The following is a 25,973-nucleotide window of genomic DNA, read 5'->3' on the forward strand; positions in this document are numbered from 1 at the left end:
CCAAAATCCAAAAAATGCAAAGAGATTCTTTCTGAAGTTTAGGTCAGGTAAATTTACTGGCCAAAAATCATAGTGTTTATTATCAAGAGCAGGTAGACAGTTTATCAGTTTAGGCAGGTGCCAAGTTCTGTTGGCATCACCATAAAGCTTATCAGCAGAGGGAAGCATTTAATTTCTCATAAACTTCTTGGTAGACTGGCCTGTTGCATAAGCCTAAGCCTTCTGTTAATATGTTTGAATACAGCACTCTGTGAACAGTCGTCTTCTTCAGCAGTGGGTTTTTGTGGCTTACCTTCGTGCGTCATTGACTGACTGCTGGACAGCTGTTAAGGGAACAGCCTTTGATTGTGTAGAGCATAGAATAACATTTTTGTATTTTAAATAAGATTTGGTGGTTTTGTTTGCTGTAAGTAAGCCTTAATCATTAAAAACTAACAGAAATAGATGCTTGAAATATATTGTTCTGTGTGTAATGAAGCTATGTAATACATACATTTTACTTTTTGAATTCATTTACTAAACTAAATTAATACAGTTTGTTGACATCCTAATGTATTGACATGGAATACATTAGGATTCCATGTCCTGATGGAATCCTAATATATTAGGATTAGGATTTGACATGAGGTTGCATGAGATAAGCCCTTTAATGTTTTCTACATTTTGCTTTGTGTTGTCTGAAGAAAGCGAGTTACATTCCAACAATAACACCAGAGTTGCCAGTGGCAACTCTGCCCAGCGTTTAGTACGGCTATCTGGTGCTGCTCCAGTTTCTCATTGTCCAAATGAAGCTAGAGGCAGATTAAGGAGAATGCCTCACAGTGCAGAGATCACTTGCCATCACATGTGTCTAAAGCATCTCAAGCCAGTAGGTAAATGCAACAATTTGTTTTCTCTAAAACTCATTCAGATAATTATACATTTTCCAGCATGTTTGTATAGTGTACCAATAAAGTCTAGTGCATATTTTATGTAGTTGGATTAGATGCTATTAAAATACAGAATTTGATTTTTTTTTTTTTTTAATGTGTATGTTGCTAGGTTCTCAAGGGTTTAATTACAGCGCTTCTTTGGGTTTCACCTGCAGCCAGATAACTTCTGCTGCCAGTTTTCATCGCATAGACTTGGACAGGTACTCTTCAAAATTTCCAACATTATTATTGAGCTATTCTCATTCCGATGTGTTTTATTTAGCTGAAAGTCATTCTAAATTATAGAAGTGATTGATTTTAAATCCCTCTGCAGCTCTAATTACCTTCACCGCCAGTTCCTCAAATTGTTGTCATGTCCGTTATTGCTGAGTTTAATCAGGTCAGGTTGCCTCTGATGTAATTTGCAGAAATTATTGGCGCATCTCTATACATTACCATATCATTGGAAATTTATTGCAATTCGAGTACTGAAAGTAATGTAATTTTTTTTTTGTCATTCAGCAAACGTACATTATTGTGGCTGACAATGAAAGCTTTAAAAAACAGTCTTTCTGAAAATAAAGTTTCATCTGAAAAGAGAACTTTGTACCTCTGTTAGCCACCATTTCCTCTGCATATTCTACTACACTTTTTCCTTCTGCTCAACTTTAATACGGTTGGATGCTCTACTACTGAGTCCGAGAAATCTTTGTATTTTGGATTTCATTAAGCCATAAGTAGCAAAATGAACAAACATGACCACTTTAAATGTTTCAGTTTGCATGTGAAAAATTCACATAATATTCACTTTTTGATGTACTCACATTTTTTGATAAAGCTTATGGCGAACATATCCTAGGCTGCCACCAGGGAGCAGCATAGTCTCTTTGAATTGCTGTGCCCAGTGTCCAACAAATAACTATGAACTCAAGAGATTCTTTCAACCACAATGTGTTGTGAAGTATCAGATCATTGGAATCTGGAAGTGAAGGAAAATGAAGTGTTTTTTTCAATGACTGAATGTAAAATCTGTTGTGGATGCCAAATCTGGCTAAATATATTCCTTTCATTTATCCAGGCGTTGCCTGGAGGAATTCCCTCAAGTGGGTTTTATTGAAGAACTTCAACTTCTCAACCTACAGCACAATCTAATTACCAGGATCCAGCATTTGTCGCATCTGCAGCAGCTCACCGTCTTGAACTTGCATGATAATCACATCTCCGATATGAATGGTATTGAAAATCTCAGCTCTCTCCGGGTTCTCATGCTGGGGAAGAACAGGTTGGTCATCACAATAGGAGCCAATAAATATGATCTTAGACTGTTTAAAATGTATACGTTATCAAAATAACTGTGCTACACTGTTAAATTTGCCCAAGTTTTTTTATAACCTTACAAATGTTTCTGCAGTTTAAAGTAAAATGCAGAACGTCCTAGTATTTACTAAGCAGGTTATATAGAAAATACGACTGTTTTATGTTACTGAAAGTTTTAATTTTGCATTGCATTGCAAGAGTATTCATCCCCCAAAAAGATGTTCACATTTTTTCTCATTAGAACAAAAAACCTTAGATTTTTTTCATGGGATTCACCGTAATGAACCAATTAAAACTAGTTCAGTACTGAGAGGTAAAAAAAAAAAAAGATACAAAATGTTTTACAAATAATAATCTGAAACATAAGACACACATATATATATATTCATTCCCTTCAGTCCTACTTATGTGTAATTTAATTTTAGTGTAATTGTTCTGTGAAGGCCTTTGAGGTTTGCTAGACAACATTAGAGAATATACAGCATCATGAATGTAATTGAAAACACCAGACAGGTTAGGGATAAAGTATGGAAAAGTTTGAAATAGGGCTGGGTTACAAAACAATATCTTACTCTTTGAAGTTCTCACAGACCACTGATTAATCTATCATCAAAAAATGAAGAGTATAACACACCTGGATTAGTGGTTCTAAAAGGTATTGACTAAGTACAATTTAATGCATACGCTTGCCACACCTTGGATTTATCACAACAAAAATTAGAGCCATCTTCTTCTTTTACTTTTACTTCACAAACTTTGGACTGTTACACAACCTGCACTGAAATCTGTGACTATAATGTGACAAAATCTGAAAAGAATTGATGACATTTAAATTGTATACATCTAATATTTGAATTTCCCTTTCAGAATTCATAAAATTTGCTGCTTGGAACGCTTATACAAACTGAGTATTCTGGATTTGCATGACAATCAGGTACTGTTTCTTAACTGTCCTTCAATCTACAGCACATTTATATTTAACAGTGTTATTTATTTATCAGTTCTGGACAGTGAGAAAAGCTGCAAAGTTCAGCTAGATCTTGACCTTCTTCCTCCAGATAATAAATTTACCAAGTGGGCCAGGGTTTTTATAAATGTTGTTTTGATTCTTTATGCCATCAGTAGGCGGGGATGATTCTTCTCAAAACTTTCTCACGGTTTAAAAACATGCAATGTTGTGTATTTTCAGAGCAAGCATTTTAAACTAGCTGACTGCTGATGAAAAAACATGATTCTAAAATTTGAATCTTTTTTTCTCTGTTTTGTCTCCTTTTCTTTTAGAAGCTTGACACAGCTAGGCTTCTTTTATGGAGATTTAAACTATTAGTTTTTCCACTACACTAGCATTACAAATCAAAGCATTGACGATATAAAATTCACAGGGTCTTGTCTCAGGTCCACTCCTACGATTATTTCCCTAGTGATCCCAGCTTAATTTATCTAACAGGCATAACTGTTTTTATGTTGTCAGCCCTGGGATCTGCTTGGAGTGTTCACAGATTATACTGTTCCTTCTGTAAAGGTTCCGCTTTTGAGGGCCGTTTCTTTGGCCTCCAGAGCCAAGCCTTGCCTGAAGAAGTCAAACATTGTCAGATGAGAATGTAAAAGCTCCTGGAAATAAAAAAAAAAGAACAGAGAGGCTTTCCTTGGTTAAATTAGCGTTGTGCCAGCATCACCGCCCACACTTCCCCTTAGAGAGCTTCTCCAGAGCTCTGGTTAGACTTTCTCTTTTTCTGGTGTTGGCTGCTCTTTACATGAACAGGCATCTCAATTTCTGTTCAGTGACTGCTACAGTGTCATGTTATTTTTTTCCTCACAGTGAATGGTTTGTTGCCTCTTGCCCCCTGAACTTTTCTGCCCTAACCATTGTATGTATTCATTTAGGTATTTGTGATAATGATACAGTGGAATAAGTGTCTCTTAAATTGATTTGAATGAACCGTTTTAGTCTTTGTGACACATATGGTGTTTAAAGGGAATTAATCTCAGAGTTGTGCTGATCAGAATTTTCCTTGCCATCACTAATTTCTATCTTTCTTTAAAGGCTGACTGGTCAATGATACTGTTGTTTTGCTTTTAACAAGGATCATAAGACTTAAAAGAGACAAAAGGCGCTGCAGGTTCTTATACTGAAGCAGTAGTTCAGCATCCATCAAAAAAGGAAGAAATGATTAGAATACCCCATAAATGAACCAAAGTATGTGATTCTAAGTTTTAATTTTATTAATAAACACAAAAAGTTCACGTCGTGTGTTTATAGAATTAAAGTGGTGGGATTTAGAATTTTTAATGCATTAATGAATAGAATAACAGCCAGTCACAAATCAAAGCAAATCAAGGGAAAATTGGCTTTCACAGACCAAAACCATTACTGTTAGGTTAACCGGTCTCTCTAAATGGCCCTTGGATGTCAGTGTGTGTGTGTGTGTTTGTGTGTGTGCATAGTTGGCCTCTTCCCTGGTGACCAGTGGAGATAGGCTCCAGCACAACAACATCCCTGCAAGTTAATCCAAGTAAAAACGATTAATGAATGGATGATTCTCTCAGACTGTTTGTGCTTTGAGCCCGTCACTTCAAAGTCACTGTTTTACTCTCAAATCTTTCCAGACTAAAACTTTTTCAGTTTTTTTCTCTCATCAGAGACCTGACAACTTTAGTCCAACTTGTATTGTTCTTAAATGACGGTACCTGTTTGCAAAGGGACACTGATAGCCCTCTCTCTGTACCTGCCTGGTTGCCATTATTACAATAGTTCTCTTTTCTCACTTCACACTCAATCAGGAAGGTTGACTTTGCTTCAAACACAAATCTTTTTGCCAATTTGATTTTAGTAGGAGGATGTGGTTTCAGGCCCAGCTGGCTTTAGCTTTCTAAAAGCTATACTCTCCTTGGGACTGTGTATCCATCCTACAGCTGTTCTGCTGAACCAGGTCTTTGGGTTGTTATGCTACCTGATGTGACACATGAAGACAGTAACTAAAAAGCTTTCTGGAGTTGATTTATTTTAATAAATGTAACTTTTCATACTTTTTATTATATATATTTTTTATTATTTTCTTTTAACCTTTTATGACCAGTTTCTGTCAGTATCTCCAGACTTTATTGCCAAAACAAAATCTGATCAAAAATGAGTGGTAATCTATAAAATTTATGAAAATTAGAGGGTGCATATAAGGTGAACCAGGATTTTCTTTTGGACTCTCAAATATTCATTTCTTTAGATGATTATGCATGATGCTGATGGAAGAGTGTTAAACTTATTTATAGTAACCTCATTTAACGCATAAGAAACTTACTTTAATAGTGATCTGTGTACAATTGTCATATCTACTTTGAACTTTTAAACTCTCCAATCTACAGTTAGCAGAAACGTTTTGCAGAAGCTGCTTTCCATCCTTTCAGTTTATATTTTCATACAGAAAATCAAAACCAGATTGTAATAATATTTATTGATGTTAGTGCGTGTACATGCAACTGGAATAATATCAAGGATTAGAAAGTGAACTCTTGATGGCCCTTTAAAAATTCCTCTCACTGCGAGAGAAATTTAGAGAGCAAGCACAACATCTCACAGTCTCTTAACAACCTTGAGGGATTCATGTGAAGTTTTTGAAATAACAGAAAGCTTCCTAAATATCCCCTCCTACTAATAATAAGGTGAGGAAGGAAGTAAAAGGTTTCACCACTGAATGGCCTCAAGCTACATGTTTGTTTTTATAATTTAAAGGTTCAACCAGAAGTCATGGGTCGGTGAATTGCTGCTTGCTTGAAATACAATAATTACTGTGTTTGGTCGTGACGCAGATCATAGCTCTTACGTAGGTAATATGAGATTTCAAGAAAGTCATAGGAAGAACCATTGTTCAGTTTTTGTGGAATAATTTCTTAACAGCTTGATAATATCTGCAGATCATTAAAATGACTCGGTGCTGAATGTGTTAAAATGTATTAAATTTATGTAATTTTCCCCAATTTGCTTTGATACAGATCAGGAAGATGGAAAATATATCCCACCTGAGAGAGCTCCAAGTTCTGAACCTGTCCGGTAATCGCATTTCAAGTGTGGAGAATTTGCAGGGCCTCGGCTCGTTGACTGAACTCAACCTGCAGTACAATTGCATCTCTGTGGTGGTAAGAAGCCTCTTTACCAACATTGCGGTCTGTCTTGTTTTCCCTACGTATTAAATGAAAGTAAAGTTAAAAGTCTTAACTGGAGTACCTTGAAAAACATTTCACAACTCTTTAACTTTTTTTACAAGTCCCGCTACCACCTCAAACTTTAATGTAATTTTATTGGGATTTGGTACTACAAAACTAACTAGGGCATAATTGCACAAATAAAGAAGAATTACACAGCCATTTCGAAATGTGTATTATGTGTATATATTCAGTCCAATAGTTAATACTGTGTAATAATTTTTCTATCTCAAGCTCAGTTAATTTGGTCAGAGAATGTCTTTTAAAAGCAATTGTCAATTGGATTCAGGTTTGGACTTTGACTGGAAAATGCTAGCATATAAATATACTATGGTCTGACCCATTCCATTGTAGCTTTATCTGTATGTTTAGGCTTCTTATTGTGTTGTAAGCTAAACTCCTGGCTTAGTCTTCAGTTTATTGCAATCTCTTGCAGGCTTTCTTCCAGGACTGCCTTGTATTTAACTTCATCTATCTTCCTATCATTTCTGACCAGTTTCCCTCTCCCACCTGAAGAAAATCATTCATACTGCATGATGCTGCAACCTCCATGTTTTATTGGGGGGTGGTGTGTTCAGGTTGATAAGTAGTGTTAGTTCAAAAGCTCTGGATATTATTTTGAACACTACTTTCCCCTTAACATTATCCGTGATCTGTCTGCTGTGTGTTTTGGCCTTGATGATGCTATTTGTTCATTAATATTGAGATTACACTAGATTGAATTTAGGCATAACAGAGTAAAGGAGGCTGTTTACATATGCTGGTCACACTTTCATATTTTAAATTTGTAAAAGAGTTTTAAAATTTTTTTACTCGCACCTCACAATTACTATTTTGTGGTGGTCTAACACATAAACTCCCAATAGTATTTTTGGTTGTAATAATGCAAAATAAGGGAAGCTTTAAGGGATATGAATAACTTTGCAAAACACCCCAATGCTTTCTTTTCCTCTCTTCAATGGCCTGAATAAAAGGGGAAAAAAATAATTAATCATACACAGCACAGCTGGTGAGTTGGTGGGTTTTGTGTGCTTTCATGGCTGTAATTTACCGTTTCCCACTGCTTTATTTTTATCCAGTATGACGATGCCTCAACTCAGAGCTCTAATGATCACAAGTACATTTCTAAATGGAACCATGCATGCATGTGTCTGTGTGTGTTTATTTTGTTCACTTCTACTTGGAATAATACACACATTACTTTTCTACAAAAAAAGAAAAATAAAACACACATGCTTATGTTGACACGTGGTGGAGGTGCAAATAATATTTTTTTTTTCAGTTTCCATAGATGATTTCTGTTCTCATTTTTATAAGATTTAATGGGGCATGCGTGTTAAAAATACAGCGAAACCAGAAGTGAAATCAATATAGTCCTTGTCTGAGAGTCTGGGGTGAAATCCGTCCTGTTTTTGTTGCCTAGGGAGATCTGGGAGGTCATTATCCATAACCTCCCACTGACTTTCCGGTGCAGTGAAAGAGAAACTGGATTTTCGAAACGCGGAAAATCACTTCTCTTTGGTTACTATAGTTTTAATCTGATAAACAGAGCAGTGCGTGCCAAAACAAGCCCCTTCATTTGTATGCAAATCCCTTAAGTCTTGGTCTGCTTCCTTGAGCGAGGGGGGAAAAAAAATCCCAACTTTGTGTATTGAGTGAAAACTCTTATCACTCATCGTGTCCTTTGCCTTCAAGCTCAGAAACAGTAATTACTGGATTTAATGTTATTTGAAAAAGAAGAGATAGAAATTGCTACCCATCAGCAGTTTCTCTCGTCTCTATCATTAGTGTTTCTTTCTGCCAAGCATTTTTATCACAGCACAGTAAAACGCCATCCTCCAGGTGCAGAAGCGTTTCCTTTACACGGAAGGGAAGGCAGATGAAAAGTGAAATCAGCAAAACTGATTTAAAATTATTCGTCTTCTGTGGAACTGAATTTAGCTGGTTTAATTTTCATAAATCGCTCAGTCTCTAACTCCTCAAAACTAAATCTGAAGGATAAATCTTACCTTTTCACTGAATTAATTATTTGGGGGTGATTTATAATGTGTTTAGATGCATTGCAAGAATTTATATTTGAAATAAAAGATGTAAAATGTAACATGAGATAATTCACAGTAGAATGAGGAAACAAGTTTTTCTACTCACTATTGATTACGTAAAACAAAATGACAAATTTATTTTGGTAGGTGAACCTCTTCTGGGAAAGTTCCCCACTGTTCCATGTTTTCTCCATTTGGCTCTCGCTGTGGTTTGCTGGAGTCTCAAAGCCTTACGAATGGGTTTATAGTCCTTTCCAGATTAATAGATGACAATAACTTCCCTTCTCCTCTGTTGGCACAGCCTCTGCTTTCTGTTATTACTCTTATTTACTGTTAAGTTGTGATTTAACAAGGTGGTAAATACTTCTTTATATAGGGGCAGGTTGACTTGAATTTCTCATCTTAAAAAAATCGCCATTTGATTTATGTTCTGTATGTACTAAGATTATCTTTGTCTGCTTGATACTTTTAATAATAGTTTCTCCACATCACTCTAATCAGATACGAAAGTGAACCATCCATTTGTAAAAAAAATAAATAAATAAATAAAAAGCAGTTTATGTAATTTTGCAAACGTTAGAAAGGAAGAAATCCTTTTTATATAACAAGAAAGAGAGAGAGTAGTCTACAGAAGCAACAGTGAGATGAGGCAAAAAGGTGTCTTCCAGAAGCAGACTATCTTTTTGGATTAGCACACGGGCTTTCTCATCTTCTGAGCTATTTGATTTAAGCAGCCTAAAAATGGTTAATGCGAGACAATCTGCAGCAGACTTTCAAAGTGTTACTATAGATTAATTAGCTTAACATGTCTGTGTGAGGAGAGCTCTGCTTTTTTCCCCATAGGAACTAACATTAAAAACAGTTTGCTTGAATACAATCACATATGCATCTACAAAAATGATAATTTAACAGGAACAATAATCCTGTTACAATCCAAATAGTACAAATATGATCCAAGAGCATGCAACATTGTACAGAGAACAGCAAAGGATTTTGATTGACATAAGACCTCAAGCAGGTTTCATGCAAAGAATTAATCTGCAGTTGTGGTGCACCTTAGAAAAGACTTCCCAGGATCTTATTGCATGTCTGCCCTATTGAAAGACCTGCCTCAAAATTCAACAACATATGAAAAATTCCCATCAGGGCCCACGCGCAGTGGTGTTTATTTGAGTGCCTTTCATTCCCCTTTTGTGGTGTGTCATTTTGCATGCTTTGGTGAGAGCTTATTCTGTTTTTGGAGTAGCACATCCACTGGAATTCAGAGTAAGTGTGAAAATTGAAGACACGCAGGCTGTCAGTGAGCAGAGGGAGAGGCAAGGATTAAAAAAAGGTGAAGGCACGGGCACACAGATAAATACACCCTGCAGGCACAAAAGGAGGCACAAGCATGCAGCTGTGCACAGGCTCCCAGCAAATCCTTTCAGCTGATTGGTTCGAATCGATCAGGTTGGTTGAAAAAGAGAGCACATTGGTGGGCGATTGTTGTAGCTCATCAGCCCAGTGATGACATCATTCTGTCTGGGATAGAGCTGCTATTTTTAGCTAAAGACAGTATGCAGCTGCTGCTTCTTCACCAGCATCCACACAGAGGCTGACACGGGCAGGGATTTGGGGAGTGAGGTACATTGTCAGTGCTGGATAACACTGGACAGCATGACTTGGGTCTTTTTCAAAGAAAAGTATTAGAGGTTCCCTGGGAAATACAGTGAATAGAATTACTTCAAATAAACTCAAATTTCTCACGATCCAAAAGGCACTGCATATTGAGAAATCCCAGGTTCTTAATCGAACATGGTACTATCAAACAACAATTTGCTGTAAAAGGTGCAATTAACTTGTATGGTTTTCGATACAAGGGAAAACTTTGATGTTGCTTGCTTGATGGTTATCTGACTGATGGTGGAAGGTACAATTAACTGTTCTATTTTCATCTGAGCTCATTTGATTCTTAGTGTTTTTTGTGTTGGCTATGGATGTTTTTGTAAGGCCTGTATCCTGTTACAGTTTGTCTAAGACTGACACAGAACCTCAAAAAAAAAAAAAAACACTCTTGCGAATTGGGTTGTGGTGGTGAAATGGTCTGGGGATGTTTTGCTGCTTGGTAGTGCTAAACCCTTTATTGTCCTAGATTTACCAAGGTGTCAAGGATTCCTCAGGTATTTCAGTTTATATGACATAATGTCACACAGTTGCTGCAAATTGGTAAACTGAACATTGATCACGTGACTGTCCCGTCCACCACATCCCCCAGGCAAACAATTAACTTAATTTAGGCAGTTGGTTACTCCAATAGCCTTAATTGTGAAGGCAATTGGAGTAACCCAGATTTCATATGCAAGTACCCAGTTTGAGATGATTTAAGCTTTGTGACATTGTGGATTATGCTACTGAATGGTCATAATAGTGGGCAACAATAATGTGGTGCTTAAAAAATTCTCAGTTGTTTGGAAGAAAAATATACCAGAAAAACACATTACACACATTACACCAAGACTGTCATCTTGAACCAGTGTATGTGAGTGAAATTCAGGCAGTTGAATGGCTTGTAAGCCAGATGGTTCACACTATTAAAATTATGTTATTGAATTTATGAGGCCTGTAGTGAGAACGAAAGATTCAAAGTGCAAATCCATACTTTGTGTATGGATGTAAACTGTGGATAACTCTAAGAAATGCGTATCTGCTGCATTGGTGTACTGCTGTCAATGAAGGAGCTAGCATAAGCTAAGCTAGGCTACAGTCTGATTTATGCAGAAGCTGGGCAGGAAATCTAAACCGCGATGTGAGGCGTTGGCTGCAGGATGGGTGGATGCTGACACAGCTCATTCAGGCTGCTGCTGGGAGTGCCCTCTCTGCTCCCATCATGTGCATCACTGGTCATCCACACACACATGCACATCGTAAGATGCTCTACATGAAGTACAACCTTTCTGACATCTGATTAGGTGCTGTTTTTATGATATAGTCCTTTGTTTCTCTGTGTCCAGGTCAGCATGCCAGCTGGCCAGCTGCTGTTCTTCACCCCACCCCCTCACTGTATTTGTGTGTATTGATTTTGAATGGGAGCTGACGAGTCAGTAAAAGCAGTTCTAGGCCATTTTTTCTTATTGACTTTACCTTTGCTGCCCTTGTTTTATAGTGTGATGTAGTTCTGTGGCCATTAGCTGTTTGTGCTCCTGGATGTGTAAATGTCCCAGTTAGCATTTCAAGTTAGCCTCCTGCTGCAGGAAATCTCTGCATTAGCGCAGCACACACTCCCCTCCCACTGTTCTCCTCATGCCATCTCTCTCATTCTCTCTCTCTTTCTGTTGCCCCTCCCCTCCATGTGCAGACAAGGCAGCATGCTCTGTGTGTGTGTGTGTGCATGCGCAGAGTGGATGAGGATGCTGAATGCTAGAGCAAAGAGCTGCAAGGTGACTGAGGGAATGGAGAGGCAAACAGAGCTGTGACGATGCGGTGCCCTCGTCCTGAACATCCTCTTCTCTTCACTTCCATCCATCCCTCTGTCTTTCCTCTCCCCTTTTCTCTTTCTAGACTGAGGTGGACCGCCTGGCCGGCTTGCAGCGTCTCTTTCTCAGCTGCAACAACATCCACAGGTAAGAGCTGGTATTGCTTAACTCCCTCATTCCCACAGAGCAGAGACAGGGATGGTGGCTGGACTGTGCCACGTCCCTTCCCCTAGGATTTGGCAGCTTCTGTCAAAAGAGGCAGAACGCACACAGCCTCACACACGTCCTGAGAACAATACAGACATAATCTACTTACATGTATCCTTTTAGTGTATATTTGAAATGCTAGGTATGAAATACTTGAGATGAATGCTTAAAGTTATTCAGGGAACCAAAGACACAATCTGAGAAAAAGTAATAAAGGTGTTACTAAGATTTTGAATTGAAGTTATAGGCATTGTTTTGGTTTGATCATATCCCAAATTACACTTTTGTCACCCCTGGAAATATGTTATTATTTTGTTCCTTCCTCACTGATCTTTAAACAAAGGAGGTATCTCAGAGTTACTTTGTCAGAGCAACACAGCATCTCCTCTGAATCTGGGATTCATGGTGGGACAGCCTACTTGTCCATGTTAACCTTGTACTGTTAGATCTGACCTGACATCTCTTGCCTGCACTGTTGTTCAAGTGTCAGCATGATTCAACATTGGGTCACACATAGTCAGGAACAAATAAATACCATCAGATACTGAGTTAAAATAAAAAAGCTCCAATTAACTCTACAGTGTCTTCTTAGTTTAATTACAATGTATATAATAAGAAATGGGTAATTTGTGCATGCTAATTGTTTCGTTTTTTTGTTGTTGTTTGTATTTCATATTTTATTTTAATAAAGCCAATCCTGTTGAACGTAAACTTATAGCAAGAGCTCAAAGCTCATTTGAAAATATATAATACTGAAAGAGGAACAGTTGTGCTCTATTGCTAGGTATATAATCAGAGCACAGTCATTTGTTTGGTGTACCTACCTTACCCTGTAGAGAACCTTAAAACAGAAATATCCTAAAAAGTGTGATGTTTAGGGTCTCTACAAAATCTTAAAAAGCCACTAAAAAGGCTTACATTTTTGCATCTTTTTTAAAGCCTTAAAAGTCTTGATAGACCACTTTAAACAAGTTTCAAATGACATTTTCTTTTACCCATTTCTTTGTTTCTTAGAAACATTCTATATTTCAAAACTTGTCACTAAGGATGAGGTATTTGTGACGATATTACAAAACATATAACAGAATGAAGGGATAAGTCCTGTTGAGACCAATTTGTCCCAAGACCATCATCTTTCCTGCAAACCTACAAAGCATTGAAACTGACTGAGGAATTTTAATGGCATCATCTACATATTTTTTTTATAATGGGTATATTTAAATAGACTGAATACAATTAAATGAAACCTTCACATTATGATTATTATTCATTACACAGGGTGATATATATATATATACACAAACAGATGTAAACTGTGTTTTATTATAGCTTACAGCTAAATAAAACAATTTTTCTAGACTTTTCTAGAAAATTTTCTGAGTTTCTCAGAAAATTTGACTGTTACGTAATAATTAATGATTACAGTTTTTTAAAACAGAAACTGACTTGACAGTTGCCCAGTGGACAGTCAATTAGAAATGAAAAGTTTAGCAGATTTAGCAACAAATCCAATTTGTTTGAGGTCTAGTGTCAGAGTTGAAGATTTAGGAAGCCATGCAATTTGGTGCTGTTGGTTCATTGTGTTTATGTAGTCGGTTCAGCCATCTACCTGGAATTCATTTTTACCACTTCATGCTTCCCTCAGCTGAAAAGTTTTATGGATTTTATTTTCAGGTACAAGAGTTTTGAAAAAGAAAAAAAGGAAGATGAGAAACACCAGACTCAACAATGCAAATAAACTGATGACAGTTGTTAAATCAACCTGTGCTTTCTTGACACTTCAGCAGAGTTGCAGGTTGATTGCGTCAATGCTACGACAACTGATGCAGTAATTAAATGTACAAAGATCCCTGACCAAGAACTGAGTGCTTATACAGTGCATGGATATACTTTTCCGTAGGGTGGCATTTACATATTTAAAAAAGTTCTTTATTTACTGGTTTTATATGATCAGATTTTCAGAGAAAATTAATTTTGAGGGGTTTATATATTTATATATTACATAACTCACTATGTATAGTGAGTTATGTAAGCCATAATCACAAAAATTAACTGAATTATATGCATCTATATGCCATTTACTAATTTTATTTTTGAAGTAGTCACTGGAATACATTTATTCAGTAGAATAGAATCATAATCTAATTTATAAAGTTGATCCTGTTTATTTCAATATAAACCACAGAAAGGTGTAAAAATAAACAGTCAAACACCAAAAGGGACAAAAATGCTAATATAATCAATATTGTCATGATTTTGCTTCTTCGCGTCTACAAATGACCCTTTATGATACAAAGATGGTAAAGGATGTCCTTCTCTTTGACTTCAGTGTTAATTACAGGCTGCCTAAAAGCTCCATTATTTAAGCATAAGCTATGGCTCAGTGGTTTGTGCAGTGACGCATTGTTCTTAAGAGCTCACAATGTTCTTCCTCTCTACCTAGTTTTGATCAGCTAGCCTGTCTTGGAGAGTCGCAGTCCATTTCTGAGCTCACCCTGGATGGGAATCCTGTAGCCCTGGAGACATGGTACAAGCAGGCCGTCCTGCGCTGTGTGCTTCACCTGAGACAGCTGGACATGAAGCGCATCACAGTAAGACTCTTTTTTCATTGGCTTATTCAGGCGTTAATGGGTTAATGGCACAAAGAAGTAGTAGTTCGAGAAGCACTTTTGAAACTTTACTTTCTTAGAGATCTTGACTGCTGACTATGTATTTTTTCTAAAGACTATTACAACAAAAAGAGAGAAAATGTGCTGTAGGAGCATCATTGTAGATGCTAATATTAATACCTAACCAACCATGTTATTTAAGAACATTTAAATGCAAACACACCATTTAAATGTTCTTAATGCATAGATACAGCTCTAGTATGTATCTATGCATGTACACATGCATACATACAATAGATAGATTCATACATAAATACAAATCCTGTTTACTTTACTTTGTAAAGCATTTTGATTATTACCATAATAAGCACCATTGTATTTCTACCACATGCCATGAATATGTTACATTGGAGCATTAGCTTGCATTCAGAAATGAGCACCCAGGTCTGAGCTTGTACCTGAAAGGAATCTGACAGTACCACAGACCTCGCCCTCAAAACATAAAAAGGGAACACCAAGTTTTTCAAGATTCATGATCTGTGTGTGATACGTGAAATATCTTCAGCAAGCTACTGCCTACAGCTTAAAGACCTAGAAATCAGTCTGTTTCTTTTTCTTTCATTCAGCAATTGAGCCTCTCTGTTAACAGTGATCTAAATGATATTTCACCTGATCTGCTTTGGACAAAAATTCCTCCACTGCACTACGCTGTCATTAATCTGTCAAGACCTCAGGCTAACTGCTGGTAGATTAAATCTTATTAATGAAGCACAGAAAAAAATTTCACAATTTAGAAGAAAATGAAGAGGAGGTTTAAACAGCTCACGTACTGCATATGCTTCATTTATTGGAGGAAATATATTTTACTTAGTTAAATTTAATTCTATAGATTAGAAAAATACTTGATTCAAATGTATCTGTTTTTCTCACTTGCAGATACTATCCAATGAAATGCAATGCACCACCTTACAAATATGTTCATAGCCTTTCATTTTTCACAACCTGACTCATTACACCATAAACTTTAATGTATTCTATTTGGATTTTTTACATGATAGATATTCTCAAAGTCACTCATATTTGTCAAGTGAAAAGAAATTCATAACTGTTTTGTAAAAAAAAAAAAAAATCGAAATATAAATTGTGTTTTGATGTACCATCTTGAAAAACTTTTGCCCTTCCGGCTTTGTAAATTTGCTAACGCCCGCTCAGATTGGATGGACGCTCAGACAAAGAAAGCATTCAAAGCTTTGTCACATTTTCTAAAATAATTTGGGTCTGGACCAGTTCTAAATAAAATGTAAAAATATTCAAAGATAAAAAATACTTTTAGAAGGCACTGCATCAGTTTTTTTCATTTGCGAAAACTGTCCAATTGGCCGTTCACATTTGAAGATGCTTTCTAATGTTCTTATTATAAATGCAACTATTCACAAAATCACTAGGAATTTAATTGCTTTAAACTTCCGCACTAAAGTAATTAACACAGAAGACTTTCATGTTTTCAAGATTTTCAAGAATTAGAATCTTTTGTTCTTCAGTTTGTGCGACAGTATTCACAAGATCGAATCAAAACTTCCTCCAGCTGCTGACATTATTTCTTCATTTCAATGGATCAAACTCTGTTGATCACTCTGAAGTTGCGCCTCTGCTAGCTTTTCACTGAAAGCTGAATATGCCCTTGCTCTTAGCCAGCAGGCTCAGATTGTTTTGAGAGCATTGCATTCTGGGAGTTCTGCCTTTCCACAACAGCTGGGCTCAGTTTATCTGAGACTGGAAATCAGACAGATAATCCTGTGATGCAGTTGGCTGGTGTTAGGATTCCTCGCCCTGCTTCCATAGTGGTCGATCTCTGGTGCTGGGAAGAGTCTTTTAGACCCAGACTGTCTCTTTTGTGATCCCCCTTCACCCCCTCCTAGCTCTGTTGAATAATTCACAACTCATGAATGGAGCGACACCATGATTGCACCAGCTTTCCTTTTCAGGACGAGGATCGGCGCATGGCAGGTGTATTGATTCGAAAAGAGGAAGAAAAGAAGAAGGAGAGTCACAAGCAGACAATTCATAAGGTACTAATCGTATTTGCTTTGTTCTGGTGTTAAGATCTGCATGGGTTGAGTGTACTGATGTGCAATTTCAAGTACAACTAATATTTTGTATGTTAGATTGCAGATAATTGCTTAGTTGTTTTTGGTACATAGATGAGCATTTGTTGAAAAAGTTCAATTTAGCTTTAATTATACTGAGGCTTCCTAAGGTCTAATTCTTTTAAAGATATAACAATTGCCTTATTCTGATCCATTTTATTTAATTTTAAATTGTGTTAAAATGTATATAGTTACTCAATGAAAGAGTGATGTATTACAAATCTTCCTGGGGTGTTTATATGCAAGTTTTGTTTTGTTGTTTTTTTTTTTTTGTTTAAATAATGTAACATGCTTTTTTGTGAAACAAAATCTCAGAACTTATTTGAAAGCTGTATTTCAGGAACTTAAGAAGGGACTGTGAAAACATATTCGCCCCACTCCCAGAGATTTCTTAAGGGCTTTTCTGTTTTACGTCATCAGATTACCAGAACAGGCAACATGAGCAAAATGAGATTTTAAATTAGGATTTCATTTATTAAGGAAAACAGTCTATCCAAACCAAACTGACCCTGAGTGAAAAGTAATTGCTCCCTAAAATCTTCAGAACAACTTAATGTATTCTCCATTTCCGGATAATTCCTCCCACTGTGACTCACTGGAGTCCCAAAGCCTTAGAAATTACTTTGTAAGCTGTTCCAGACTGATGGATATTGATGACTTTGTTTATCATCTGTTTTTGAATTCCTTTATGAGAGGCATTTGCTTTTCGAGATCAGTTACCTTACTTCATGTTGTCAGACAGGGAAGTATTTAAGTAATGTCTTGAGTCTACACTTCAGATTGTAATCTGGCCTCAATGTCTCAAGAGAAACTGATCTAAACTTTACAAAAACAAAGCTAATCACAGTTAATTCAGGATTTAATAAGGAGGACATCACTTTTTCACATTGGTTTTGGATAGTTTTTCTCCCTTTACAAATAACCATTTAAACTTATTATGGTATTTTAATCAAATTTTGATATTAACATTTCTTTGATCTGAATCATTTAAGATGTGATGTAAAACCAAAAACAGAAGAAGCATGTGAGGGGGCAAATACTTTACTGACAACGGCATTTTGTTTATGTGATCTTGAATATTCAGTCTTGTGCATGAACCTTTTAACAAATAACTTGCACTTTCCTAATGGAGAGATTGGCATAGTTTCCCTCAGTGACCTAACTTCAACATCCATTCTGTAATGAATGTGGAAGCCATGGAGTCTTAAACACTCTTACTAGGAATTTGTTCTGATTAGGTTTTGCAGTGAGTTATCAGGAAGGCATAACTGTAATAGAACAAGGAAGGAATAATGTGGCAAGTTATGCACTTCATTCTGCAGAATGAGCAGGAAGCAGACAACTGACCAAACGGAACCACAAATACCAAAAGCTTTTTATCTTTTTTTTGGTCTCCTAAGAACTGAATTGCACTCTAAATGTATACACTGTACCAGTGTTGTGTTCAAGACCACCCAACCCGAGACCAAGACAAGACCAAGACCAGAGTGTATCGAGACCGAGACAAGACCAAGACTTTTGGGGTCCGAGACCAAGTCAAGACCAAGACCGAGGGAAGTCGAGACCGAGTCAAGACCAAGACCAGCGGCCCGCGCTACATGACACAATAAAATGTAAAATATGATCGAAATTGCTTCTCAAAATAATCTGAAAGATCCATATTACCATAAAACACCTAGATATTAAATACTTAATACATTTTACCAATATTAAATATTCCATTTCTGTGCTAAAAAGTGTGATGGTCTCGTGCCATCCCTAAAAACATAACACCCTGGGCATTTGCCCATATTGCTCATATAAGAAGCCACCACTGTCTGCACCATTAAACATAGCAATTGAGGCAATGCCCTGACGGTAAATAACGCTCAACCATGAACACTGACCAAGGAGCAACAAGCAAGAAGTAACCAAACAGAAGGCGCTCATCGTGACTGTTTTCACTCTCTATCCCAGTACATGAAGCCAGGTAGTCCGACACCATGGCAGACATTATAGCTGCCACTTTGAACAAAAACAATCAAAGAGCAATGTGCATGCTCTGCGTGCTCTTTCGTTCTTGTGTTTTAGTTATTTGTTAATTTAAATATTAACGTACATAATAAAATAAAATAATGATGCAGTGTACACAGAGCATTACAAGAACAAAGAACGGGTGTTCTGTCAGGTCAGATCGTCATACGCTTAGCACGAACTCACGGTGTTCTGTCAGATCAGCATACGTTGTCAGATAGTCGTACGCTTAGCTCAGACATGCATACGCTGTCATTACCATATGGTTTTATTTAATCAGCAACATAGAATCATGACATAGATCATCATACACTTGGTTATTAACAGTTGTATGACATCCAGCTGCAGCCAGACCTGCTTTAAATACACTTTGAAACCACGACAACGCATGTATATCCATCTAGTTATCACATTATGTCATATTATAAACAATTGAATTACTTATTTTCGTCATAACTTGTTGCGTATACTGACAACTACACTGACGGTCGGACTTAATGCGCATGCGTTGGCATGGTACTCACTGCATGTATGCTATTCTGACAGCGTATGGCTATGTGATAGAACAACGGCTATATCTGTCAGACACGTCATTACCATAAGATTTCATTTAATCAACAACATAGAATCATGACGTAGATCATCATACACTTTGTTATTAACAGTTGTATGGCATCCTGACTTAGCGGTTAAGTGAGTTTTACACGGGCGCGTGTTGTAGCTGACTCCAGCTGCAGCCAGACCCTGCTTTAAATACACTCTGAAACCATGACAACACATGTATATCTATATAGTTATCATTGAAAACAATTTAATGACTTATGTTCATCATAACTTGCTGCGTATGGTGAACTGACAACTCCTCTGACGGTCGGATTTCTTAATGCTTAATGCATGTTATGCTATCCTGACAGCGTATGGCTATCTGATAGAACAACGGCTCTCAGTGAGTGACACTCCAGTCCTATCTAATAAGTAAAGAGCCGTGGAGAAGAATCGACTGTTTCTGAATGTCACCTCACTATATTGCAGACTTTTGGACATAGCGTTGTCCCATATATGCGACAAGTCAGTCAACATCTCCGCACAATAATTCAGCACAGTGAGTGATAACATTTTTCATCACAATGCTTATGTGTCTCTGTACAGCTAGCTTTGCTAACATCACGTTAACGGAGCTTACCTTCTTTGAGCTACTTTTCTAAGTGACAAAAAAGGTTAGACGTAGTCTCCACCGTCTGTGAAAGCGAAGCGCTGCTGAGTTAGCTGTGGCTATCGGATTTCTTACTATTTATGCAGCGCTATTATATTACTGATGATTAGACAAACATTTTCAGCCGCTGAGAGGAAACCACTGCGCATGTCCTGGAGCGCTGCACGCGAGTGAAAGGTGGGGAGGGGAGGAGGAGGGAGAGTGAAAGGTGGGGAGGGGGAGTAACAGAAACACGTAGTTGCTTGGATTTTAATCGGTGCGTTTTGCATCCACTGAAAACAAAGATGTTAAATAAACTGGACAGTATGCTGCATGTTTAGTGATATTTTAACAGTTGCGGTCTTGACTGGTCTTGAAATAAAATGCCGAGTCCTCAGCGCCCGAGACCGAGACAAGACCGAGACCAAATGCGGTCGAGTCCGAGACGAGACCGAGACCATCAAAAAATGGTCTTAAGACCGGTCTTAAGACCAAGACCAACTTCGAGTACCACAACACTGCACTGTACTGTGCAATGTACTGGAGTAGTTACACCTTTTGTGTTTGTGTGTTTGATGTATTCATCAAGGAGAAGCGTCGTCTAGCGATCCGTAATGCGGCCCAGCAGTGGGAGGGTGTCAAAGCCTGCTTGGAGCTGCCTCCAACAAACGGCTCTAAGGAGGACGCTAGTCCAGAGAACAGTCCTGCTCACAGCCCCGCGCAGACCAATGGCCTTGGACAGGAGACGTCTCCAGAAGAACCAAGGTGCGTACTGCATAATGTTTCTTATAAAATACCAGACCATTTTTTTTTTACTTTTGGAATCACTATTTTGCCAAAACTGCAGTACCTTGCTATGTATCCGTTACCCCTTGCAATTTTCTACAATTTGTCACATTGCTGTCAAAATTTATTTTAATGAAATTATGTTAAGAAGCAAATTGAGCTGCAGGTTTTTGTTGTTTATCTCCAATATCTTTCCACGCCTACAGGCTGATATTTCGCCTCTTTCTTTTGTGTATAATAGTTCCAACTCGGTTAGATTGAATAGGGAATAAATGTGAACACAGTTCTATTATTTCTTATGATAGATTCTTGATTGAATATGTTGAATATGGGTCTGAACTTTGACTGTGCCATTCTAACACATGACTATGCTTTGATCTAACCATTCCTTAGTAGTTCTGGTTGTTTGCTGGAAAGTTAACCTCTGCTTTAATTCCAAGTCTTTGTGTGGCTCTCGCATGTTTTCCTCTGCTATTGCCTTGTATTTAACTTAATCCATCTTTCTGTCAACTCTGGCCATCTTGCACATCCTAGGAAATAAAAGCATCCCACAGCATGATTCTGTTAAGACCATGTTCGACCTTGAGAATAGTGTGTTCAGGGTGATGTGCAGTGTCAGTCTTTGCCCACACACGTCATTCATAGATTGAACTATTGAATTTTGTACTGACTTTTTCCAAATACTTGTTTTGTCCCCCACTGTGGCAAGTGGGACTTCTATTGCTTGTATTGCTTGTTTTTGAACAATAACTTTTTCTCACCAAATTTCACTAGGTCCAAATCTGTCTTCATGTAGAATTGCCATAGACCACTTGGCACCTTCTATAGTTGACACTCACCTTGTGGACAGCCATGTCCTGATAGGTTTCTGTTTGAAAACAAATGGACACCACACTTCTCAGAGTTTTAAATCCATTTTTGGGTTGTAATGTGACAAAATATGATAATCTGAGTTTTTTCAATATACTATAACAGTGGTCCTATTACTAAACCCAAAGTAGACATAAAAACCTGTATGTTCAAATTCATGTGGCCTTATCTTATTTGCCATAGGCATGAACATTTCTAGGTCTAGTTTATCGTAAGTGTCATGACAAGGAGGAATTTTCAGGATTTTTTTTTCAGATATTTGTGGTCTCTTTAGGATGATTTCAAATAACTACTTTCATCCCAGGTCCTTGTTTCTATAGCCAAAGTCTCAAAATATAAATTCATCACAACCAGAGAGACAAGCAAACAAATGAAGAGCAGGAGTGACACTAATTTGCTCAGGTTTGTACACATTGTGTTTTAATGTTGCTGAATGTTTTTGCATTTTTCCAACAGACGGATAAGTCCGGGTTCAGGACCAGAACGACCATCAGGGGGAACAGAAAACAGACTCCGCACCAACAGCCGTCCTAACAGCCCTCGAGATCCGAAGTAAGGAAAAACTCCTCTCATGTTTAATGCAGCATTAATGCTGTTCACAGATCCACTCCCATCAACTCCTGAGATATGTTTTCCGATGCGTTACTTGACTTCTGGAACTGATGTCCCTGTAAAATCTTCAGTAACTAAAATACCATTTAGCAGTTGAGGAATGCAATATCTGCAACAGCTGTTGTTCCCAACACACCTTATAATATGTTTAAGTAACACAGTGGCCCTGTTATTTACATGCTCAGGACCAAAAGACCTTCCTTAGTCATGCACCTTGAGAGATAGTAAACAAGTATCTGTGGGAGATGTTAAAAAACAGGCTTTCCCCTGCTAGACTTCATAACACGATGTTGAAAACTGTTTTGTGAAGTCAAATGTAGCTTCTCATGCACACACTGTGATCCAGCTCTGGGTGAGTTATGAAGAGGAGGGCTTTGATGAAAGCGAGGGCCGTCTGAAGGAATATTATTACATGTTTCAGAGAATGCCTTTCCTCCCGGCATTGTGATGTAAAAATAGCCCCAAAACAAAAACCTTCAATGCCAACACTTTTGTTTTTAAAGTAGTTTCAATGAGGGAAAAGGTACAACTGATATGATTCAGTCCAGTGTAGACTCAATAGATTTTTTTGAGCTTTCTATCATGTTACAATGTTATTCCCTCATGAAACACATATCTGAGGTGTTGCTTTAATTCTTTCACACATGTTTGAGCAATCCTTGAATCCTGATTCCAGTCATTCATGGTTTCTTAAATGCTTGCTTTCACAAAGTAAAAGCTTATTTCTCCAGCCGAGCTTCCGCTTCACAGAGCACCCCTCCCCTGTGCCTTCCCTACTCAGATCCTCCAGAATAGTGACGGCAACAATTAGCAAACACCTGGTGGAACAGCGACTCTGCTGAGCTTATCATACAAACTATTTCTCAGTGCAGTGCTCCTAAGAAAGGTTGTTAATGGCTTAATTGAGCTTGTTGTAATGACATGCTGAATGCCAAGTGTTGGAAAGAGCAAGAGCTGCTTAAGGACACAGAGGCCAACTTCAAGGTGTCCAATTGCAAATTCAATTTCTTTTAAGTTATGTTTGATATATCCCACCTTAACAACTAAATACAGTTAGTTGTTAAGGAAGCTGACGGGTTCTTTATTAACATTAATCATTTGCACAACAAATTCTTGTTTAATCTTACTTAGTTCATTTAAGGGTACTTTAGATATAACATCATTTCTTCTTAAACTTGCATTTTGTCTACCTATTTATAGTTTAATAACTTTAGCATTACATGTAAGTCTGTATGGGCAGACTGACAGACTGAAGATACCACTGATATTTGCACAAAATTAGAGTTAACTTTTCAAAATAGTTCTCTAAACTTCAGTTTTATTTTCATGAATAGGCATTCCGCTCTCTACTTTAGCTTCTACCAAGTCTTCATTTTCTTGCTGTTGTGGAAATTTATTTTGAAATCTGCAGCAGTGTGCATTAACTGATCGCGGTTGTCACATTCAGAGAGAACAGAATGTTCTCTCTCTTTAAACATAATTTCCTCAGTTTGTTTAAACAGATCATAAGATTCGTTGGATTAAGAAAAAATTTTCTTTCATGTAGAAAGAAAACACATGATCTCATCTCTGCTTGACATTAGCTACCACGACTTGGCGACAAATCGGAATGAGACTGAAGTTAATGCTGACGCCACTTTGAGCATGTTAATTTTGTTAGCAAATTGAGATTTACGGGAGCAGAATTTGCCAGACCAAAGCTGATGCAGGGTCATGTCTTTTTCATTTGCCAAATGTTTAAGGCAGAAGACAGGTGGAATGTGTCTAGCGCATCAGTCGAGATAGAAAGATGAGGACAAAGGTTTACGCAGATTCATTAATGAGAGGTGAAATCTTGAAACAACACATGATGTTGGAACACTTCAAATTATTGGCCTCAACGACTCTTAGTAGTTTTCACTTTTAATGAAAGGATGGAATGCTATGTTGTAATGAAATTAACTCAGACAGTGTGACTGCCTTACATTATTCAGGCAGCTGTAAGTGCGTGCATTGGATGTTTCTTTGGGAAGATTAAGCTTCTTTAGAGATGACAGATGTCACTTTTAATAGAGCTGTGGGATTATGTGAGATGGAGCTAACTATAGTAGATTCAGGGTTTGTTACTGCCATAGTTTTTTTTCACATCATTTTCCGTGCCTTGTTCTCCGCCTTCATGATTTATCTGTAGCGTTGTGACACAATGGAGCTCAGAGCCACCTGGCAGACTTTCAGCCCTGATCATGGAGAGACATCATCTGACATAGTGCAGAGGATTGATGGTGCACACAAGTTTTTCTCATTTTTTGTGTGCTTTCTCCATATGTCACGCTTCATCTCCAAGTTATTAAGACCTGACTCTAATTCACATTCCAGTGTTGTTTTTAGCTGCAGTAAAGATGTGAAGTATCTTCTAAAGCTGCATTGATGTTAACTAAATCAATGCCACTGTGTTCGCCATTGTGCTGGTAATTCTGTATTAGGAGAGAAGTCCAGTGTGCACATTGTTTATATTGCAGAAAACTGCAATGCATAATTGCTGGCTAATATATTCCAAGTGTCACAAGGTCACAATTTGTAATAGTCAACCTTGTGGATGGAGCACAACTGCAGTAGATGCCCACATATATCACAATGCCCAAACTGTAGAGAGTGCTGGAAAAAACATCAGAAAGAAATGAATGAGGAAAATGTGGATTTCTACACCTGGTATATATTTATCAATTATTTTATTTTTTCAATATCTTTCATTCTTAGTGTTTCATCCTTAGCATTGGCTTTTAGGCAAGCTCTGCAGTGTAACATTTACAGAGCCGTTGGGCATGCTAAACAGAATGCTTTTGATTCAATCTTTAGTTGATCCAATGTACAGTAAAAATAAATATTACTGAAGATTACTTACTTCCATTGCTCAGGTAATCCTTTGACCCATTCTTTCTCACAAACTTTTTCTAAACTTAAAAGTGTCTAAGTCTCGTCTGTGTTCTTCACTTCTTTACATTGATTTAACTACAGTAGATTCAAGTCCAGCGATTGTGTGTTTGACATCATTGTCTAGCTGAAAGACTTTGACAGTGGTGTGATGTTTCATAAGAGGAAGCTACTCAAAGTACGTCTGATTTTATTTTACAGAAATGTCTTGTTCATCTCCATAGGTAAAGTCTTGTAGTTCCTCAAAAAGTCTTTGTTTTTTGTTTTTACCCGAGTATAGTACTGTGTGTTGTCAACTGACCTTGACTACCTTTGTGAAGTCAAGAAATTAGATTTCTAAAACTTGGTCAGAACAGTATTGGATTAAGCTTCTGTCATCTAAGGATTAGTCTATCCACTCTGGGTCTCAGCCACAGAGTCATTATGTTCGGTATGAAAACGGGCAATTAGTTTGTTGGCGGCCTGAACTCAAATTGTTCAGTGATACTCTATGATACCCTGCTATAAAGCAATGTCCCCTGAGTATATGTAAACCTAAAAAGGTGAGTACACAGGCTGCTAATTATCACCTGGGTACACATCTCATTTAGCCTTGCTAAGATTCTCTGCTCTCAAGATTTTCTTCTCATTAAATAAGGACTTCAGCTCTTGTGCAGGTAAGCAGAGAGCACCTATTAACCAAAACATGCAGGATACTGTCAGCCGCCT

The 25,973-nt window shown here is 37.5% G+C and overlaps 1 protein-coding gene across 1 annotated transcript in view; it reads left to right on the top strand.

The window, feature by feature from the left end:
• lrrc49 (leucine rich repeat containing 49) overlaps positions 1-25,973 on the top strand; it is a 34,712-nt gene that overhangs the window by 819 nt on the left and 7,920 nt on the right. Inside the window, exons 4-13 of the mRNA XM_014993353.2 lie at positions 684-872; positions 1,042-1,132; positions 1,990-2,193; positions 3,096-3,162; positions 6,216-6,359; positions 12,005-12,066; positions 14,570-14,717; positions 16,721-16,804; positions 20,677-20,852; positions 22,200-22,295. Coding sequence (XP_014848839.2) covers positions 684-872; positions 1,042-1,132; positions 1,990-2,193; positions 3,096-3,162; positions 6,216-6,359; positions 12,005-12,066; positions 14,570-14,717; positions 16,721-16,804; positions 20,677-20,852; positions 22,200-22,295 — 1,261 coding nt within the window. The remainder of the gene's footprint in view (positions 1-683; positions 873-1,041; positions 1,133-1,989; positions 2,194-3,095; positions 3,163-6,215; positions 6,360-12,004; positions 12,067-14,569; positions 14,718-16,720; positions 16,805-20,676; positions 20,853-22,199; positions 22,296-25,973) is intronic.

Source organism: Poecilia mexicana, unplaced genomic scaffold, assembly GCF_051168715.1.
Source record: "Poecilia mexicana isolate PSO_F unplaced genomic scaffold, ASM5116871v1 scaffold_3, whole genome shotgun sequence".
Lineage (NCBI taxonomy): Eukaryota > Metazoa > Chordata > Actinopteri > Cyprinodontiformes > Poeciliidae > Poecilia > Poecilia mexicana.